This window comes from Gigantopelta aegis, chromosome 8, assembly GCF_016097555.1.
Source record: "Gigantopelta aegis isolate Gae_Host chromosome 8, Gae_host_genome, whole genome shotgun sequence".
Classification (NCBI taxonomy): Eukaryota; Metazoa; Mollusca; class Gastropoda; order Neomphalida; family Peltospiridae; genus Gigantopelta; species Gigantopelta aegis.
The window spans coordinates 37,144,412-37,165,469 of NC_054706.1; the positions used below are offsets into that span (position 1 = coordinate 37,144,412).

Genomic DNA, 21,058 nt, shown 5'->3' on the forward strand with positions numbered 1-21,058 from the left:
ATATAAATATAGAAAATTGGAATATGGATTCGTCTGGCAAATAGTGCTCTCTGAATGATGTACGGTTCAATTACTTCCAAGGTCTGTACTTACAAAACTTTTAATTTTAAGAGTCCAGACTGTATCTCAAATGATGTCGCACGCATTGCAATGTGTATGGTGTTGCCATGACGTTAAAGTCTCGGACTATTAGAGTCTTGAGTCCGAGACTCTAAAACGTTTATAAGCACCAGGCCAGTTGTAATCCTATTTAACACCTGCTCAATGTATTGACACGATTTGGGACTAATATTCTCTGAAGTCATTTAAATTCTGTGGATTTGTACATGACGCTGCCTATGATTTTTGTTTCTTACCCTCCATATTAGTGTTTTAACATAAAACCTGGCCAGATATATTTTCCATAATATACATGTATCTTTTTATTTATGCAGTTTAGTTAGCTTCATTTACTTCAGGTTTGTTCTGCTACTTCCTGTTTAAAATTTGATTGTCACAACATACTGTTATTTTATACATGACATCCAGACTAATCTAATTTAAGGTCATTTATATAATTTTTTTATAATTTCCAATTTTACTGTGACAAAATTTCTTGTATTTTTGTTTGACTAGAAAAACCTGAAACTTACAGAATTTTTTTTTACAAGCAGTTCTGATGCCAAATGATGTTGGCCATCAAACTATTAAACAGGAAGGAGAAATTATATAATAATCAAGTTTTTAAAATTTCCTCTCTTTTGTATAAACATGGTGGCTAAACTACATCACAATGTTTCACTGAAAACGGGTAACAAGTGGATTAATGTCTTGGAGACACGGACAGTCATAAAGTGTCAAAGCCATAAATCCATAATACAATCAACAGGCGTTATACAGTTAATGCATACCTGTTTAATGTGTTAAAACAAATATTAACAGACTAAAGGTTTTCTTAAGCAGTAAAAATGTTGGTTCAAGTATTTACAGCAACAGCATTTGAAAGTGTACCTTCGTGTTAGTATTGCTTGTCCGGAACGGTTTCCACTTTAAAGATGGTCACAGTGACGTAGTTTGGTCACCATGATAAAATGAAACTTGCTTGTGTTATGTCGGATGGTGGACCCTGAAGACAAGGTTTCGTATGGCTACCTGCTGATATGTTGAACTTAATAACATACTAGTATTTGTAATGGACATGAGGAATGGTACATCTGAATATTAATGTAATCAAGTGTGGAAATTATTTATACATTGTTGTTCCTATGGTAACAAAAATGACTACTATTAAGCAAATTCATGTTTTTTTCTGAAAATATGATTGTTCAAAATAATTTACTACATCTATTGCTAGACATATACAGTGACCTAGCGACATAGACTGTTGTGTTGGCATTATTGCAGACTCCTCACTGATCATTTGGTAGGTGTGCTGGGCAAAGATGCTGCTTCTGCATCTAATCCTCAGTCTGGCGACACTATCTAACAGAAGAACTTGTGTAATGAAGACACAAATGTTGCCTCGGATGGTGCACATTTTCAGATTACTGCTGATTTGGCATTACTCAGTAGGCATGTGCTAAGCTAAGTAGTTGTATACATAGATTTATTGCAAAATTGTTTCATTGCGTCAACCTCTTTCATTTTGTCCTACCACTACATTTTGATGTAGACAAACAACTACCATCACAATTTTTAACAGTCTGTTACATTTGTTAGCAAATGTATATATATATATATATATATGTTATTAAGTCTGATCAGCAAAGAACTTTTGTTAAGAAAACAATTTCTGGACAGTTTGGATATTTCATTAGTAAATGAACAGGAAGTTATAATTGTTTCATCAAATAATTTTGTTGTGAAAGTAATCATTACTTGCGGAGTGAAGTTGGCTATCCAGTTCAGCCTGGGACATATCAGTAAGTAGCACTGACATTGTTTTCAGACTCAGTATGACAACATCTTCCCTTAAAGTCCTATGAAGATGTCTCGAAGACTTGTATATACTCTGATCAGTGAACATATTCGGACTTTGTTCCTTTAAGTTTTCGTTAGAATATTTTGAAAACCATCAGATACTGGAGGGCCTTATTTCACATATCATTACAAGATAACCACCACACTAACCCCATTGTTGAATTGCTGTTGCCATTCAACCTGTACATAGTAAATACCTACATGGATCTGTATTTGTTGTATAAGGGGCATTAACCTGAATCACTGTAGCTATGATACATGCTATGTGTGTTTAACATGATCATGTTTGCCTTGTGTACCAGTGTCGTTAGAATGAACGTAAAACAAAATAAACCTGTATGCAAATTGTTTGCTTTGCAAATTTGTAACATATACTTTTCAAATTTAATATTATAGTGAATGAGATATATAAATATTTTTAACTGAACCAGTGTTAGTTTTATTTTGTTTTAAAACTAAATTTAATGTCTGGCACGGAGCAAGAAAACAAATTGTCAACTTTTATTGTCCATAGTTGTTAAACTCCATACAGTGGTTAAACCAAAATGTTAAGTTCTAATAATAGAATTGTCTTACCACCATACAATAGAAGTGCTTCATATTGACTATTTATCTTTCCACTATTCAGTTATTAAAATGACTATCATTTTAAATACCAACAACTAGGCTTCGTTCACATTTATTTAACACTGTCAAAATCAACAACTAGGCTGCGTTCACATTTATTTAACAGTCAAAATTAACAACTAGGCTGCGTTCACATTTATTTAACAGTCAAAATCACCAACTAGGCTGCATTCATATTTATTTAACACTGTCAAAATCAATTTAGCGAGCATATGTAATAGCCACAGTTAAAATCATATCAATATCAACACCTTGTTATTTTGCCCAATTTAACATTAAACGAAAACAGTATATTTCGAAGCAGAAAGCAAGCATTTCATCTGATAAAACTGTTCACTCGTTTGTCCTTTGGTCTTTGTTTTTCTGGCTCAAATTTAGATACAAATGTAATATTTACATTATACAGTGAAACCTCTATAAACCGGAATTCCCTCAAAACCAGACATTTTCCACGGTCCTTTTTAAAAAATCAGTAAAGAACTTAACCTCTCTAAACTGGATACCTCTAAAAACTGGACATTTTATTTGGTCCCAAGGGTATCCAGTTTACAGGGGTTTCACTGTATCTTTCTCCACACAGATGTATTAATACTAAGTATTTACAGCAAGATAAATAAAATTCTGCTTTAAATAACTGAGGCTGCAGTCCACATCGGCCGTGTATTATTTCAGTAGGGAAAGGTCTTTATATAGGTTATGCCCGTTGACCAATTCTAATAGTTGCACATTAACAGAAATAACATATTATATTAAACAAATGGATGGAGAGAGTGTGTCAGTTGAACATGGGACTGATGAATGATTTCAACTAACTGAAGCTGAGCAACACTTCTAAAATAAAAACATACAGTAACCTGTGTATGCTGCATTCTCCCCACTTCAATCAAACAAAGGGATTCTTTCTAAAGTGGACTGTTTACGTCGGTTAAAAGAAGAATAGAGGATCACCATTAATGTTTGTTTTGTTTAATGATACCACTAAAGCATATTGATTTTATTAATCATCAGCTATTGGATGTCAAATATTTTGGTAATTTTGATATACAGTCTTAGAGAGGAAACCAGGTAAATTTTTTCACTAGTAGCAAGGGATCTTTTATATGCATCATCCCACAGACAGGACAGCCATAGCCTTTGATATACCAGCACTGGCTAAAATGAAATAGCCCAAAGGGCCCACTGATAAAGATTGATGCAGGACTGACAGACTGCTGGACTACATCCCGGTCCTTCACCATGAATGTAAACATTCAATCGAATTAAAATTAGCTCCTCTGGTTAAAAGTGTGATGGTATAGCCATAACATCAGTTTATACTAGTATACATCCAGAGTTTATTACCGCATCTCCCCCCCCCCCGCTGTTTTTTAATGTTGAAATAGATATAAATATTTTAAGCACAAGGCTACTTGATACAGTGGTACTAGAAAAAAGAAAGAAGTGTTTTATTTAACGATGCACTCAACACATTTTATTTACGGTTATATGGCGTCAGACATATGGTTAAGGACCACACAGATTTTGAGAGGAAACCCGCTGTCGCCACTACATGGGCTACTCTTCCGATTAGCAGCAAGGGATCTTTTATTTGTGCTTCCCACAGGCAGGATAGCACAAACCATGGCCTTTGTTGAACCAGTTATGGATCACTGGTTGGTGCAAGTGGTTTACACCTACCCATTGAGCCTTGCGGAGCACTCACTCAGGGTTTGGAGTCGGTATCTGGATTAAAAATCCCATGCCTCGACTGGGATCCGAACCCAGTACCTACCAGCCTGTAGACCAATGGCCTGCCACGACGCCACCGAGGCCGGTCAGTGGTACTAGATGAAGTAAAATTGCATAAATTTTTTGCCCAGATGAAACTATATATATTTTTTTTATAACCAACACACATTTATCGCCAATCACAGGACTTGTGTTGTTCACTTCTCTATCAAAAGTTTGGTGCACCTCGAACTTTGACCCAGGCGGGCGGAAGTTATTTGGTTTAGTACTACCATTTGTCTGAGCAAAAAAAGCAAAAAAAGCAAAGTGAACCAAAAACTAACATTTGTGTTATGCTATCATACACAGTGTAAAGCAGTTCCATTGTTCATTTCATATTTTCATGAATGTAAAAAATTATGTTATATTTTTTATGCTGTCTTAAAGTTCACAAAAAACATTAACAAAGTTCTAAATGACATTGAGGTTGCATCACAAATAAGGCTTGTTCAATGGTTTACTGTGATGTAACCACCTTTTAGTTTCCTCCATAAAACTAATAAAACCACAATTATTATGCAAACATATCTTTATTTGCTGTTTTTGTATTGGGATCACACTTTTACTTCCTGTGAATTGTCTGTAAACTGAGCTTTCATTAATTCCTTTAGATAATTTAGGTTAAAAACATTTAAATGGCAGCACAAGTTGTCTATAATCACTTCGGTCACTTAATTTGCCTCCTCTTTTCTGAGTTCATCGACATCTGTATCAGATTCTTCTTCTGTTTCCACAAATTTCTTGGTTTTGTAACCAGGAACATAATCTTCAACTGTCAACAAGAAGTGTTCAGTTGATGGAGGTGCAATAACAAACATTTTTTTGATAAATGGGCCTGCAAGTAAGAAATAAAACAATTACAAAGTTATTTTAAATTAGTGATTTCCCTAGAAATTAGGCAAGGCATGTTAGACCAAACATTTTGGGGGCATTTTTTGCATTTTTCGGGGCACTTGTTTTTCATTAAAATTACGCAAAAAATAATTGAAATAAATATTGTTATTTGTGTGCTTGCTTTAATAAATGAATGGCAAAAGATATAAAAGGCATATTTCATTAATTAATAATACCTTTTTGGGTGTTTTATAAAGGAAATTTTGGAATTAATTACTGAAAAAGGCTTGTTTAATCTCAGGGCAGCATGGTGCTAATTAAGGCAAGATGGTGCTAGACTAGTGATGCATGGTGCTGCACTATGCTAAAACAAGCTAGGGAAAAAACTATAAATACATTAAGAAATAACTCCAAGATAAGCATTTCCTACTGGTAGGTTTTTGTTTGGCTTAATGGATATTTGATAATTATCTAGTATCTAAAACAGAACATGTCTGAATAATGAAATATATTTCATTATTCAGAGTTATGTTCTATTTTTGATCATTGATAATTATCAAATTTGGAAGATATTTTATTACTACTCAAATGGAATAAAAAAACAACCGTAAAAGTTTGATCAGTAAATCCACTAGTTGGCAAATTGCTAATTGACATAACTGAAGTCAAATCCTGTGATAAACTAATCAGGAAAATATTTCAAACAGCAGAGAACATTCTTCAGTATGGGTGTTTTATTTATATATTGACCAAACTGCACAAACACTACAATATTTTTGTTGTTTCCAAAACACTTTTCCTAGTCTTTTTATCATGTGAAGCCAAACTGAAAGTAATGACAGAAAAAAACCTGGCATTTTTTTAATTGTAAAGTTAATTCAGATCTGTAGAATAGGAAAGCAAAGAATCATTGATATACGGACAAATCAGGCGATCACTAAATGATGTCACGTTGCTAAATGATACCAGTACTATACATGTACCTAATTTTTCTGGCCTTTGTTTGCAGATGGACTGGATTATAGTGTGTAGGTTTTCGAGCAGCTGTTTGTCAGACATATTGAGCTGAAAAGCAATACTAAGACTATGTAAATATTTCAAAGATGGAAACAGATATGCAAATACTTTATTTAAAAAACAGAATAATGATCCACTGCTATTATGCCATAAATTGTGGACATCAAAATTGTTTTTCTGTGTAAAAAAAAAAATCAAATGTATAATGGAATATTTTACTCAGTCTTTTAAAAAGACTGATTTAAAGTATCAGTCGAGAAGAACCTTGAGTGGAAATGAAAAGGTTAACGTGTAATGACATCCCAGCATGAAAACCACCTTGGCTATTGGGTGTCAAACATAAATACAAAAATTCTAAAAGAGGTGACATTTCAAAAATAAAATCTTCAAAAGCTTGAAAAGATTACCGTTACGTTATTTAATCCATATTGTTAACAGTCCCATTCCTATGTCCATTTGTTTATTTGACAGACACATAAAAAAGTTATATTGTATTTGAGAAATGAACACCAATTTATTTTATTTTTATTGATCGGCAATCACTGGCTCAATCCACTTACTAGTAGGACCTAATTTCAGGGCTAGCTCCGGATGAGCAGAAAATTTCGCCAAATCATCTATTTAAACTTTAAAAAATTGCAAAAAAACCCAGGTATTTTCTAATAAAGTAGCAATTACTACAAGAAATTTATTTGCCAAATTAAAATAAATTTTGCCAGTTGTTTTTAAAATTCGCAATTGGCGAACTTGGCGAGTGCACCAAATTTGTCACATGATCAGAACGGTCATTAAGTCTTTTGTGACCACTGATATATTTTTTCCTCAATTGTATATTTAATTGGTCACCGTTTTTCGCTAATGTTTGCAAACTATTTTGCTTGGTTCCCGAAGTAGTCATTTGGTTTAAAGTAAATCGCATAAACCAGCCGTTATAAGATAAGATAACAGACTAGTTGTAAGAACTCATCCAGCAATGAACAATTTGAATGTACAGAAATAAAGAAACTCACTTTCCCAAAAGGTACTTGTAATTTGCTCACAGCATCAGATTCTTTTATGGACTCATAAGAAACGCCTTTTCTGAAATATCTTATCATCTCTTCAATGTTGGAATTCAAGTTACCTGAAAAAACCCACACCGTACACATTGTTGTAAGTAATTAAAGTACAAAATTCCATAGCTTTCCAGACCTGAATAAGGCCATTTAGTTAAACCTGTATGAACCCTGCATAATTTCCAGGCGTCATCCATATAGTATGTTTATACTGAGGAGAGGTGGGATCCAATGTACACAATGTACTTATAGGGTGTACACTATCAAATCAAATCCCATAGACAACGATAGTAACATATGTGGCTAAAACTCCTACCTGCAGCGTATCAATCAACATAAATGCCAGAGATATAAATACTCACCTTTAAAGTGAATCAGAAAACATTAGGGGTCAAGCTGCTCATTTCTGAGATAACGGGTAGCGTCTATGACTACCCAAGGTACACACAAAATTTGAGTACTTTTTTTTTTACAGGTATCCCAGGTATGACTGAATTCTAATTATGTGAATACAGACAAATTATTTGATTTACTTGTGCAGTAGACCGTGAAAAGTAGGACACAATGGCCTAGTAATAGTACGCGACACACCGCCATCCCAAGTTGTTCTTACATGTAAGGTTTGATAGTCCTGTAGGGTGTATACTACCAAATCAAATCCCATAGACAACAATAGTAACATATGTGGCAAAAACTCCTACCTGCAACGTATCAATCAACATAAAGGACACGGATATAAATACTACCACCCCTCACCCTTAAAGTGAATTGGAACAAATTGGGGGGTCAAGCTGCTCATTTCTGAGATAACCGGTAGCGTCTATGACTACTCTAGTTAAGCATACAATTTGAGTACTTTTTTTACAGGTACCCCATACATGTTTCAAGCACAAGGCTACTTGTCACAGTGGTACTAGATGAAATAAAATTGCATACATTTTTTGCCCAGATGAAACTATTTTTTTTCAACCAACACACTCACATTTATCACAAATCACAGGACTTGTGGTGTTCACGTCTCTATCAAAAGTTTGGTGCACCTCAAACTTTGACCCAGCCGAAAGTTATTTGGTTTAGTACTACCTATAGGAGTGAGTATGCGAGATGTGTTCATATAATAAAAAAAAAAGAATCCATATAATATTATTGTGGTGAACTTGATCTCATTTTAGTACATTTGTGATGGACTTTTTGTGCATGTTGTCTAAAACTTTCATGACTGCTGAAGTGCAAAATTAAAACCAGCATAATTTGCAGGTGTATATTTGAAGATTTATCCAACTAAATGCTACATAAAAGTATATTTTCAATCTGTTGGTACAACTCATTAACACTACAACAGACCTTCCGTCTATACCAATTGAACTGGATCCGTGTGTGATATAAGCTACAAAATCACTTTTTGTCTTTTAATGATGTAAATATATAAAGCCAATTTTAGAAAAAGATATCTGAAAATTATTTTTGTGGAAAAGTAAAAACATTTTAACTCATTAAAAAAAAAAAAAAATTGTTTACCAAAAATAATATAAATATTGAAATGTTCTCACCTTTTCCTTTGTTAGGAAATTTGCCTTTTAGTATATTTCTTATTGGAATCAATTCAACAAATATGTCCGGAGTAGAAAGTGCAAACTCAAAATCTGACGGTTCTAATGACCCATCTTGAATCTGTAATAAAAATTCAGGTTAACAGCATCAATTTGCATACCCTATTAATGCAATGAGTTAATACATTTTTAAAGTCCAATATCAAGTATTGATCTACAATTCCTATATTAAACTCAGGTTTTCATTTCTAAAGCCCAGTAAAGCGAAATATCGCATTTGTAAAACTCTACTCCTCGACTAAACAGTATTAGATGGGAAGTGTCCTTGGTTTTAACGAGGGGCATGATGTGTCACACCCCTTAGATTAAAACTGACTGGGCTGCAATTTAATCTATATATCCTAAAAATAAACATAATCTCTATCAGTGGTGATGATATTTGATATAACACATCTCTATACTAAATATACTATAATATGATAGGACAGCATAACATATCTCCATATAAAATGTAATTTCTATTATTTGTAATGATATAACAACTCAAAAACACAACACAAACATCCAGACCTCAAACAAGTCATACCTGTCTGACTAGTTCAATGTCACCAACATAATCAGCTTTTAGCTCTTTTGCTTTTTCAATGTCTTCGGCTTTCTGGAAATTTGGAAATTAAAAAACCCCAATTATATATACATAATAAACTTTTAATAACTGCTACCAATATTATTATTAACACATGTAAGGATATCAGACCAACTCTCTAGTAATAAATTAGATTTGTAAGAGATTATGAGGTCAAATGCACAAACAACGTAATGTAAATTTCCATATAGATCTCCTAAATTCAAGGGCCATAACTCTGTGAAAAATGGGTAAATCACCATGAAAGTCGAACTTTTACAGTACATAATAAAGCTATACACAAAATTTCAGCTCAAAATTTAGGGGTAGTGCCGGAAAAAAGTCTGGAAAACTATATGTGGGACAGACAGACAGACACAAGGATGGAGACAAAACCTGTAATATACTTGTAGAAAAAACTTCCTGTTCTCCAAATAAAATTATCTCAAACCAACAGTAATGTTTGTATATGGTTAAAATTACGAAAGAAAGAAAGAAATGTTTTAACGATGCACTCAACACATTTTATTTACGGTTATATGGCGTCAGACATATGGTTAAGGACCACACAGATTTTGAGAGGAAACCCGCTGTCGCCACTACATGGGCTACTCTTTCCGATTAGCAGCAAGGGATCTTTTATTTGCGCTTCCCACAGGCAGGATAGCACAAACCATGGCCTTTGTTTGAACCAGTTATGGATCACTGGTCGGTGCAAGTGGTTTACACCTACCCATTGAGCCTTGCGGAGCACTCACTCAGGGTTTGGAGTCGGTATCTGTATTAAAAATCCCATGCCTCAACTGGGATCCGAACCCAGTACCTACCAGCCTGTAGACCGATGGCCTAACCACAACGCCACCGAGGCTGGTTTAAAATTACGAATTACCAATAAAGAATTTCTTGAAACAATTTCATTTTCCCTTCAATACTGTTAAATATAAACCTTGTGCCATATAGGAATGTTTTTCTGTAAGTATACATTTTAATCCAAAAGTTAGGTATCCAAACCACCTACCTTACAGAAAACAGCAAATCTCTTTTGAGCCTCATCATCGAACTGGTGGGGGAGAAGTAAAGTACTTGACACCGATTTCATAAACTTTGTCTGGAATCATAACATAAACAAAGTGTGATTTTAAAAACATTAGACAATGCTAGCTTAATACATGTAATATTGTTTTATATGAGATGTGTAACTAATTTTTCCTATTTTTTCCTAGGGATTTTCCCAGAGGGTAAAATGGATAAAAATCAAAATCTAAAGTCTCAACATTTTCTGCAGGTAGATATATGTAGACTCAAAATTGAACAGTGACATTTTTAAAAAGTAGTTTACACATTCCTGTGTCACGAAAATCCATACCCTACCCTAAAAAAAATCAAAAACATACCTGATGTCAAGATACACATACAAAGTTTAAAGCTTATTTTGCCAACACCAACACTAGAGCATATTGATTTAGTAATTGTCAGAATACTTATTTTACCTTGACTTTGGTACAATGTAAATGCCTGCAGTATCTCTGACTAAACAGGTAATCAATTTTACACTGGCGCTTTTGTATTAGCAGGATTCTAATGTACATGCATATTGCTTGAAACAAAATTGTTTTGAAAGTATTTTTATTTACAATGTAATGCATGTATCCAAAAACAATCTACCAAAAAATTAATAACAATAATAACAATGGCAATATGACATACTAATTAGGTTGAAATACATGTACATGTATATTGCTTAAAACAAAACTGTTTTAAAAGTATTTTAATTTTCAATGCAATTTCATGTATCCAAAATAATTAAAAAAAGAAAAAGAAAAATTAATACAAAATAATAAAAAAAAACAAAAAACAACAATGCCAATATGACAATTCAATCCTTGCTGACCATACCTTCTTTGCTGTTGTCATGTTCAACTCCATGTCTGCATAAACGACTCCTTCTGCGTTATCAAGCATGGCGGGAATGGCATACTCCCTATGCATGGCGAGAGCCTCTTCAAAGGAATACCTGGGACGTGGGTAGTATGTCCTGATCCACACATTATCCACTGGTTTCCGTGACAACCAGGCTTCTGTTTCTGTTGCTCTTGTGTCCTTTGTTTCAGTAACACTAGCAACAAATGAAAATATATTACTGACTATTCAACAATTACAAAATGCTCCAGATATAGGGCAGGCCCATAGCATAGTGGACATTATTGGGGGGGACAATTGAACAAGCGCCGAAGGCACAAGTTATTTGTGGGGTCCGGGGGCACGATTCAAAGGTTATTTGCCCGTTACTATAACTCTTGCCATTAACACAATGCATTAGTCTCGCAACAACTTTTACATTCAGTCGAAATGGAAGGGTTATCCAAAAAAACAACAACCCACAAGCCAAAATTATTGGAGGGGGGGCACCCCCCCCCACCCCGCTACGGGCCTGTAGGGGCAGGGGGATATGGGGATGCATTACAAAACAATATTGCGGAGAGAAACAAGAGGGTGTTATGCGACATTTTCAAGCCCGTTTGTAATTTTTATCATAAATTAAATACTGGCAGTCTGGGTGAAATGTTCTATATACATGTGCATGTGATTCATACTTAATGGACAAATCTTTGATGACAAAATTTGGTTTGTAAATTTAATTACGTTTGCTTTGTTGCTTTCTTTAACCACTTTCCTTTGTCTTGTGCAACATGTGGCGCCTTCTTTCTCTGATTCTTGGTAGTTTTGTGTCGGACTGGTACAAATGTACTCTTGGCATGGTTGTTAACACATGTGGTTCTCAAAGCAGCAACCAATAATGGTCTCAAAGCTGGGGGGTAAAAAAGAAAAAAAAAAAGAATAATGTAAATCAGTTACATATGATAATCAGTAATTCAGTCATGTCATGTGCTTCCTTGCTGGTTACAAAAATATACAAAGAATGTAACCAGAATATGTCAGTTTTTTCATTGCCTATATTCATTATGGATATTAGTGCCACACGCACAATCTTGATGTCTGCAATTGGATTGTTTAAAGTACACAATACCAGAAGCTGCAAGCCATACATCACATGCTGTGCCCCAATCCAACTCGTAATATGTAAACTTCGCTGTTGACGGGGAGCTAACACTATCACACACATCAGACTGGTTCAAGGACAGTAATTTTTTAGCTTTCCATAGCATGTCAATTTATATGGTATCAGTATGGTAGCATCTTAAATGGCAATTCATAATCTAAGCATTATTTTTTTTTACAGTGATGTCTGTGCATGAATATTTACTTGGGCTATATCTTATTTAAAAATTACTATATGAAAAAATATTTTGCAATGGCACAAAAGGCATACAGTGCTTGACATTTGAAAATTGATGGTGAGCAATAAACTGCTCTGCCGAAAATATGTAGGAGAGCAATTGTTCCCAGTGTCCAAATGGGGGGGGGGGGGGGGGGGGGGGGGGGGGGGGGGGGGGGGGGGGGGGGGGGGGGGGGGGGGGGGGGGGGGGGGGGGGGGGGGGTGGTGGGGGGGTGGGGTTTCTAGATGAGAGGTTGTTTAATAGATTTATCTATCTAAAAAGTAAGTTGAAGTTACTAAAGGCATGAACAAAGTAAAAAACCTGCACTTACGAAAGGTAATTCAGTGTCTGTAGGCTTGCAATAATTTACAAATTACAATACCCGAAAATCAACCGATGTCTACATTACAGGGGGAAAGGCAGCACTTTATATTTACTTACCAGTTGGCTAGTTAATGAAAAAATATACACACCATCTTGCTTATATATATATATGTATTCAGTCCTTGACTTTTGAAAAACAAAGGCGAGTGAAAAATCGCACACCTCAAAACGCTTAGGAGAGTGAAAAATCACACTCCTCAAAATGAGTGAAATGCAAGCATTATTAATTTATGAAGTAATTGGTACATGTAAATGTAGAGACATATGTTGCAAAAATGAACCAATAAACCAATAATGTTTTCTTATAATTTTATGTTCTTTGGTTCATTAGTGTCGTCCGACTTCTTTTCCCTTTCAGGAATGGAGTTATAATTTATTAAAAAGTTTCAGAAGTAGTATTATAGAAATATAATTATGACATGTATACACTGATGCAGACAATTTGATTTTTTAATTACAATATTTACTATTCAGATAATTTGATGCACACAATTATATATATACCTTTTCAGTATTAGATGGTTTGATGAACGTGCAGCTAAACATATATAGTAATCAACTCGTCTTGAATTTCATTATTATGTACAACGAACATGATTAGGATAGTTGGGATGGGAAAAAACCTCTGGTTCCGAGGATCCAGCCAGTGCATCACGACTGGTATATCAAAGGCTGTGGTATGTACTACCATGTCTGTGGGATGGTGCATATAAAAGATCCCTTGCTGCAACAGCGGGTTTCCTCTCTCAATATCTGTGTGGTCCTTAACCATATGTCTGACGCCATATAACCGTAAATACAATGTGTTGAGTGCGTCGTTAAATAAAACATTTCTTTCTTTTTCTTTTTGGTTCCGAGGAGGTGGTTCATGAACTACGACCCAAGCATCTCAGGTGTGTACTACCGACTCATATTATTAAAAAAATTTTTTTAAATAACTCGTGAACCATAGGCCTACAATTACTTCAATTTATAGTGTTGGTTGGGACATTGACATTCACATGGCATTTTTAATTGAACAATTACACCACCAGTCTCCCTCCCTCAACATTTTGTAACACGTCATTTGACCTGCCGCTACAAGTTATAAACGGCTCTGACAGCGTTATGTCATTGATCTAGAACGGCCCCAATGTTGTTGATAAAAAAATATACAAACTCTGACAAAATCTGTCATTACAAAGGATTTTATTTCAAACGTGGGATGCCATAATAAAGATAATACCCCTCCCCCCATAATTTCAGACACCATCATCAATATGTAATAAGCTGTCAAGTAGACCAGCGTGTGTGTGCAGAATTCCAAGAGTAAAAATAATCTGACCCCGATAGCTCTGACTGGTCAATATGCCACAGAGTACTGTGCATCAAATCATGTTCCAGTCACATGGTCTGTGACTTTCTAACAAATGAAACAAAAATTAAATAGTCGGCAATGATCATTGATTACTGTTACTATAGTGTGTACATATATAAATAACATATGCACATTCATTAACCTCTGGCTGAAATACAAATATTTAAATGAAGTTTTATTTGATTTTTTTTTAAAAGATAAAAAAGAAAAATAATAGACAAGAAAATACCTATGCTTATTCCTGCATATCTATTATCATTTCTTTTCCTTGTTTTTATTATTCCGTCTAAATTTAATTATTATTTTTTTAAAGAAAGTATAAAATTTCACAATTGCCATTTTCGGGACCTCACGTACGTTTTGTAGGCCAACGGTTATGAACTAATCGAGACAATTTTACCGACTTGCTGATTTCCGTAACGAGTTCATTTGTGTAGGCTACAGAAGCCACTATTTAAAGGGACATTCCTGAGTTTGCTGTAATTTTTAAGATGTTATTGACTAACAGAGACTTTTCAACGATTGTAGTTACATATCAAGTATATTTTTCTGCATAAAATATTAGTGGCTGTATATTGAATGTGTTTCTGATCGTTCTAATATTTGTACTAGGTTAAATTTCATTTGATTTCCTAAAATATTATTTTTTTGTACGTACGAAATTATTTGAAAACAAAATCCAGTTTGGGCTTCTTACAAATATTAAGACGACCAGAAACACATTGAATATACAGACACTGATATTCTAAACAAAAAAGTATTTATAATATGTAAGTTTAATCGTAGAAATATTTTATTAGTAGGAAACATCTTACAATGCAGCAAACTCAGGAATGTCCCTTTAATTCAATCCCTTTTATCTTTTTGTCATAACTATATGAACAGTATAAATGAGTTATCCTTATCAGATGTTGTGATCTATTACCTTATAAAAGTGGACTGTTTCTAATTAATAATAAATTAAATAGGCAAAGAAGTTTTGATCGGACTGGGACGTCTTCGAAGATGTCTATTAAACCTGTGTTTTCCGATTTGTATAGCAAAGATAAGTACCAGTCATATATTAAAATCTTGCATGGACACTACCATATAACATTTTTTTCTGGTATTATTAAACGGATCTTTCTATCAGCTACATAAGGTAAATAGTGGCAATCAATATACAAAATTATTTTACGTGCGCTGTTTGTTAAGTGTAATGTGCGTTATTTTTCACACTCGCCAGATTGATATTATGTGCGCTGTACGAGCGCGATCGCACCTGCACACCTTAAAAGGCAAGGTCTGTGTATTTAATGAAAGAACTTTAAAACAGCACCATCCCACAAAGAGGATAGAACAAATCACTGCCTTTAATACACCTGTCATTGTGAAGTGACTGGAATGTGAAATAACCCAATGGGACCACCGATGGGGATTTATATAGCTGGTATTCAAAACTTGTGGCACCATGTTTCAACCATTTCTCAAACAAAATATGAAACAAATGGACACACAAACCAAAAATGTATAACTTACTGTACTCATTAAATCCCGATTCAAGTACTTGCTTAATTATTAACAAAATAAATGTTCCAACAACAACATAAAACATTTTCCTGCCATTTTAAATTTGCTAAATAAAGGGAAGCAACTTGCCCTGCAGAATCATAGTCATTTCGTACCATTGTGTAAAGTCATTTCGTACCCTTATAATTTTGTACCAGTATATAGCAAGCGAATATATTATTTGCATATACCTGTATAGAAAAATATGTCTACCAGTTATGGTATGAAATGACCAAGGTATGAAATGACTAGGGTACAAAATGACCTTTTGCAATGGTACGAAATGACCAGGGTATGAAACAACCAAATTAGGTACGAATTGACTATGGTACAAATCGACCATGTGGTATGTGCTACCCTGTCTGTGAGATGGTGCATATAACTTTATTATGACCCTTTGGCATAGCTGCTAATCGAAAAAAGTAGTTCATGAAGTGGCGACAGCGGGTTTCCTCTCTCAATATCTATGTGGTCCTTAACCACATGTCTGACGCCATATAACCGTAAATAAAATGTGTTGAGTGCGTCGTTTTAAAAATAAAACATTTCCTTTCTTTCCGTTCATCAGCTGTCCATAAAAATGGCATAATTTGAATGATTTCATGATCATCACGATCACGTTCGTCATGGATCGTCTACCACTTAATTACACAATAAGTAACAAGTAATGGGTTAAAATTATTTCTGAGTTTACGATCCTTTCTTTTTAATGTTATTATTTTTTGTTTCAATGCAAAAGGCTTATTACTATCGTGATCAAACAAACTCTTCTACCTTGCAAAACACTGATGGCCGACATGTCTGTAAGGGAGATTACCCTGTGTAATATGTTCTTACAAATCTTGAAATAAAATATAATTCACTGCTTACTAATTTATCTTTTAATTATATATTTATAACTAAGCATTTATATTTTAAAAATATAAATTAGACATTATATATAATTATTTGATTCTAAGGGATTTCCCCCAGATTGACCAATAGAAATGCTGCTTACAATGTTCACCATCTTTAGTCGGCCATATTCGTTTTTAATGGTAGAATACTAAATAAAGTGGAGTAAACAGCTGATTTGAAAAAAAATAACTCAAACAGCGACTCTTTTTGTGAACATAGATGAAGGTATTTCGTTAATGTGTTAATTTAGTAAAGGGCATTGTTGTTATCAATTGTAGTCTGCCATTTGACTTATAATTTCATAAAGTTTGTTGATAAAAATTAGAACTGTAGACATTATTTTGTGTATTATTATTTTTTCTTTCAGTTAACTTATATTTAAAATGATGAAAATACATCTGACCATTCCAGCATCTACATTACTCTAAACAGGACTAACCCTAACCTAAATTTAAATGCTGGAACCAAATGTAAATACTGGAATCTAAACCATAGGGACTTTTAACATATTTACAGCATTTCGACAAGTCTTTCTAGATCTTCGTTTAAATAAAAACAATACTACTAATGTAAAATAGCTGCTATGCATGCTTAAGAGTGGTCAAGCTATCCATTTAATAACATTAATGTTTATACCATGTTCAGTCGGCATTTAGTTAGTGCTGCAACGATAAACCGGTATACCGCGATAATTGATCAGCTCGATACGAACCGTGGTACAGTTTTGTGTTTCGTGATTTTTATACACTATTTTTTTTCCTTGTATTTTATTTGATTTGAAATAGGCAAACAAACAAACAAAAACCACATCATTTTATTAATTGGTGATGACAGGAAATGTAACAATCACGTCAAGTGTAGTCGGCTTACTTGTTGGCATATGAAGTGATAGGTCGGTTATACTTGGTTCTAACTTCTGAACAAAACGTGCTAAAAGTCCAATGAAAATAACCAGTTAACGATAATTACAAATAAATGTTTTGTTACTTACACATTATTATTGATTGTTCATTTATGTTGGAATACGGCTACGGCTATCATCTTCAAAGAAATAAACAACAAGTGAGAATCACACTTCGCTGTTTTTCACTGAACTCTGAATACTTCGGCCGATCGTTTAAAATACCTCGGATCTGGTTCGGTCGATCTGGCGAAACATTGCAACTCAATACGTACATTTCTTTGTCAAACGAGCAGCAACGGAAAAGCCCGATAGTAAGGATTTCCGAATATGACAATTTATGAATAGTTTGACACCGTCACACCGGTGTTCTAGTAGACTAGTATTGTGTTAAAAAATACAAATATGGCCTAAAACATTCAGCCTGACAGCTGAAACTAATAAAGATCCTTAAAAAGTTATGCCTTCTGTTTTCATTAAAAAAAACCCAGCCCATAAATATTAAATTTAAATAATATCAACTATATTGCAATACATACTGCAGTACAGTTTTTTATATATCAATATATCGCAATACGGTTTTGACCGTATCGCTGCACCCCTAGATTTAGTGAGTATGGTTGGTTATACATTTTTGGGTTGTGTGTCCATTTGTTGCACTATTTCAGTTGAGAAACGTTTAAAACATGGTGCCACAAGTTTTGAATACTAGCTACATATAGGGTATGTAACAAGGTCTGGAAGTAGAACCACCACACATTCTACATCCCTTCGGACTAAATTGAAAATTGATTCAGTGATTGGTTGAACTCTATCAATCATTCAATGTGATGATTAGTTATAAACGTTCCTAATCGATTGTTCTTACACATTATTATTATTCATCACGCCCCTAGTTATCGAAGCAAATTGTGTGACTTTTAACCAAATAAATCAGACCATATTTAATAGCTAGCAGACTTGACTTGGATGTACCTAAGGTCGACGACAGGAACTTTTTACACCCTTGTTTTGACTTTGTACACAATAAATATAACATATCTCACAGCCAGTGTTTCCCCTAGGGGCTGGAAGGACCCCGCACCGACCCCGTGAATTTCTTTACCGGGACCGTGAAAGTTGTAACCATTAAAAAAAGGGACGAGTTCACTTCTGTGATTAATTTGCCGATATTATGAAAAATAAAAAATGCAAATGCTAGTAGTCACAAATATACTAGTATTCCACAAATATGTACATTGTTAGAGCCCGGTTGTCAGTGAGGGGTAAACAAATAAACCATCATGATGATTGAATGAATTTTTTTTTAAAAATCAACCAACATCAATCATATGTAAAAAGGAAAACAGATCTACAAGTCAATACTTTTGATTTCCATTCACATGCAACAGTTCACTAATGAATATATGGTCACCAGTAATCTATGCCCCATCCCTGAAATGAATATACTTACAGATGTAATTTTATTAAAGTCAAAATTAACAAAATGTTGCAGTCATTTTGACGTAATAATTTTCCTTTAACTACTAAGTGACTGGTACCCAAACAGTTGTTACTCTAACACAGTGCAGGCGTAACAAAATAAACGGTGACCAGTCTCGTCAATCAGGTTTTTTTTTTTAAAGGTTGCACATAACCATATTGTTTTACGAACTTACAAATGTTTTTTTTGTTTGGTCTGTTTTTGTATTGTTGTTTTTTAAATTATATTTAAACATTACATAATTAAATTTGCAAGACTTGAAATTTTTTATTTTTAAGTGCATTATATAATGAATTAACACAAATTTAAAAATGTACCTTTATACATAAAAAAATTATTTACTTTCTTTTATTTGTTTTATCAGTCATTGAGTGATTATAATTTAGCAAGTGAATTTTTTATCATGACCAGTAAATGTTTTATCCACTGGTCAGTATGAGAAGTAATTTTTTTTTAAGTTTCACTTTTAGATAAATAGATAGATAACAGATAATACATATTACAAGATCAGTAATTCAGTAATATGTATTATCGGACATCAAAGGAAACAAGCCGCATTGTGTACGAAAAAGCATTTGACGAAATATTTACGACAGTTACTGTACAATGTAATTTAAGATTATTTTTAATAGCCTCTATTTTGTCCCATACCTGTATCCATTTGTATGTTTAATACAAACAAGAAAATTTATATTTTATTTGAGCAATAAAAACAGTTTTATTTTTGACGGATTTGGCAATCTCCGATTGAAAAACCCCTCACTTATTTGGCGCCAAATTTGTCACGTGATCAGAACGGTCATTCTGTCTTTTGTTTCCGCTAACTATCATCCAATATTTTGTCCTCAATTGCAGATATAATTGGTTTTAATGATGATTTTTAATTTCTGTCATTCTGTTTATTCAGCTGTTCTTTATAAAATATTATAAACGTCTAATTTGGGGGGGATATCACTGCTTATAAAAACAACGGAAGTGGAAGTGTTTATCATTAAAATACTTCATCTTGGGTGCCAAATAATATATACACCGTCTATACAAAAACGAAACTACTTTTTATCAGCTGGCGATAATATATTCTCACAGTGATCGATTCATTCGATAAAGATGGAAATAACAAAAAATGTATCCGACATTAGGGGATCACTTTTTTCGTATATCTTGAAATCTTCATTAAAAATAATAATAATAAAACTTTGATCGGTTCAGCAAAACCGGAACTGCCCATGAATGTCAGACCGTTAACATCTCCGGTTCAATTAAAAGACGAGTCTGCTTGTATTACATATAAACTTTTTTGTAGGCAAAAATATGTTTTTCCACAAAGTCAACCAACACACAACAATATGGTAACCAAGCTCCCCCCGCCCCTTTTTTTTGTTTTTTTTTTGTTTTGTTTGAAGGGTGTGGTGCCACGCGGACACCCTAATTTAATTTTTACCCAGCGAGAACACTGTGCATATTCATACGCTACTTCTCTGTTTAGTTTTCACCCGTTGCCAACACAGCACTAACTTGAATCAACTTGCGGGACATACATACTTTTAAAATACAGGGCTCGAAATGCAGTGTTAGTACATGCACCGGTGCATGCTGATTTTTGCGTGTGCATGTAACTTTTAAAACTGGGTGCACGCGGTGCATGCTAATATTTTTCAAGTACTGTGTGTTGCGTAAAAAAGTTGATAACTTGTTTAATACAAAACACAAATATTTGTACGTTTTTGTAATGGGCCTATTATAGATTTCTGTAAGGTGTTTACGTTGGGTGAAATT

At 34.0% G+C, this 21,058-nt stretch overlaps 2 protein-coding genes across 2 annotated transcripts in view; one reads left to right on the forward strand and one right to left on the reverse strand.

The window, feature by feature from the left end:
• Positions 1-4,864: 4,864 nt before the first annotated feature.
• On the reverse strand, positions 4,865-16,819 carry LOC121378837 (39S ribosomal protein L1, mitochondrial-like). The gene is made up of 9 exons (XM_041507175.1): positions 16,776-16,819; positions 12,078-12,243; positions 11,331-11,550; positions 10,453-10,542; positions 9,396-9,467; positions 8,810-8,930; positions 7,215-7,327; positions 6,171-6,252; positions 4,865-5,188 (listed from the first exon to the last, which is right to left on the reverse strand). The coding sequence occupies exons 1-9, from the start codon at positions 16,798-16,800 to the stop codon at positions 5,025-5,027; spliced, it is 1,053 nt and encodes a 350-aa protein (XP_041363109.1). The 5' UTR covers positions 16,801-16,819; the 3' UTR covers positions 4,865-5,024.
• Positions 16,820-17,010: 191 nt separating this feature from the next.
• LOC121379569 (CCR4-NOT transcription complex subunit 6-like) overlaps positions 17,011-21,058 on the forward strand; it is a 98,181-nt gene continuing 94,133 nt past the window's right edge. The window contains exon 1 of the mRNA XM_041508217.1: positions 17,011-17,123. The gene's annotated coding sequence lies outside the window, so the exon portion shown is untranslated. The remainder of the gene's footprint in view (positions 17,124-21,058) is intronic.

What these genes read in the sequence shown, in the direction of transcription:
- LOC121378837 (XM_041507175.1), bottom strand. Translation starts at nt 16,800, where the DNA reads ATGTCGGCCATCAGTGTTTTGCAAG. An exon ending in ACATTGAACTAGTCAGACAG is followed by an intron (nt 8,931 to 9,395) that starts GTATGACTTGTT and finishes TTTTTATTACAG; the next exon opens with ATTCAAGATGGGTCATTAGA. An exon ending in TACAAGTACCTTTTGGGAAA is followed by an intron (nt 6,253 to 7,214) that starts GTGAGTTTCTTT and finishes ATTGCTTTTCAG; the next exon opens with CTCAATATGTCTGACAAACA.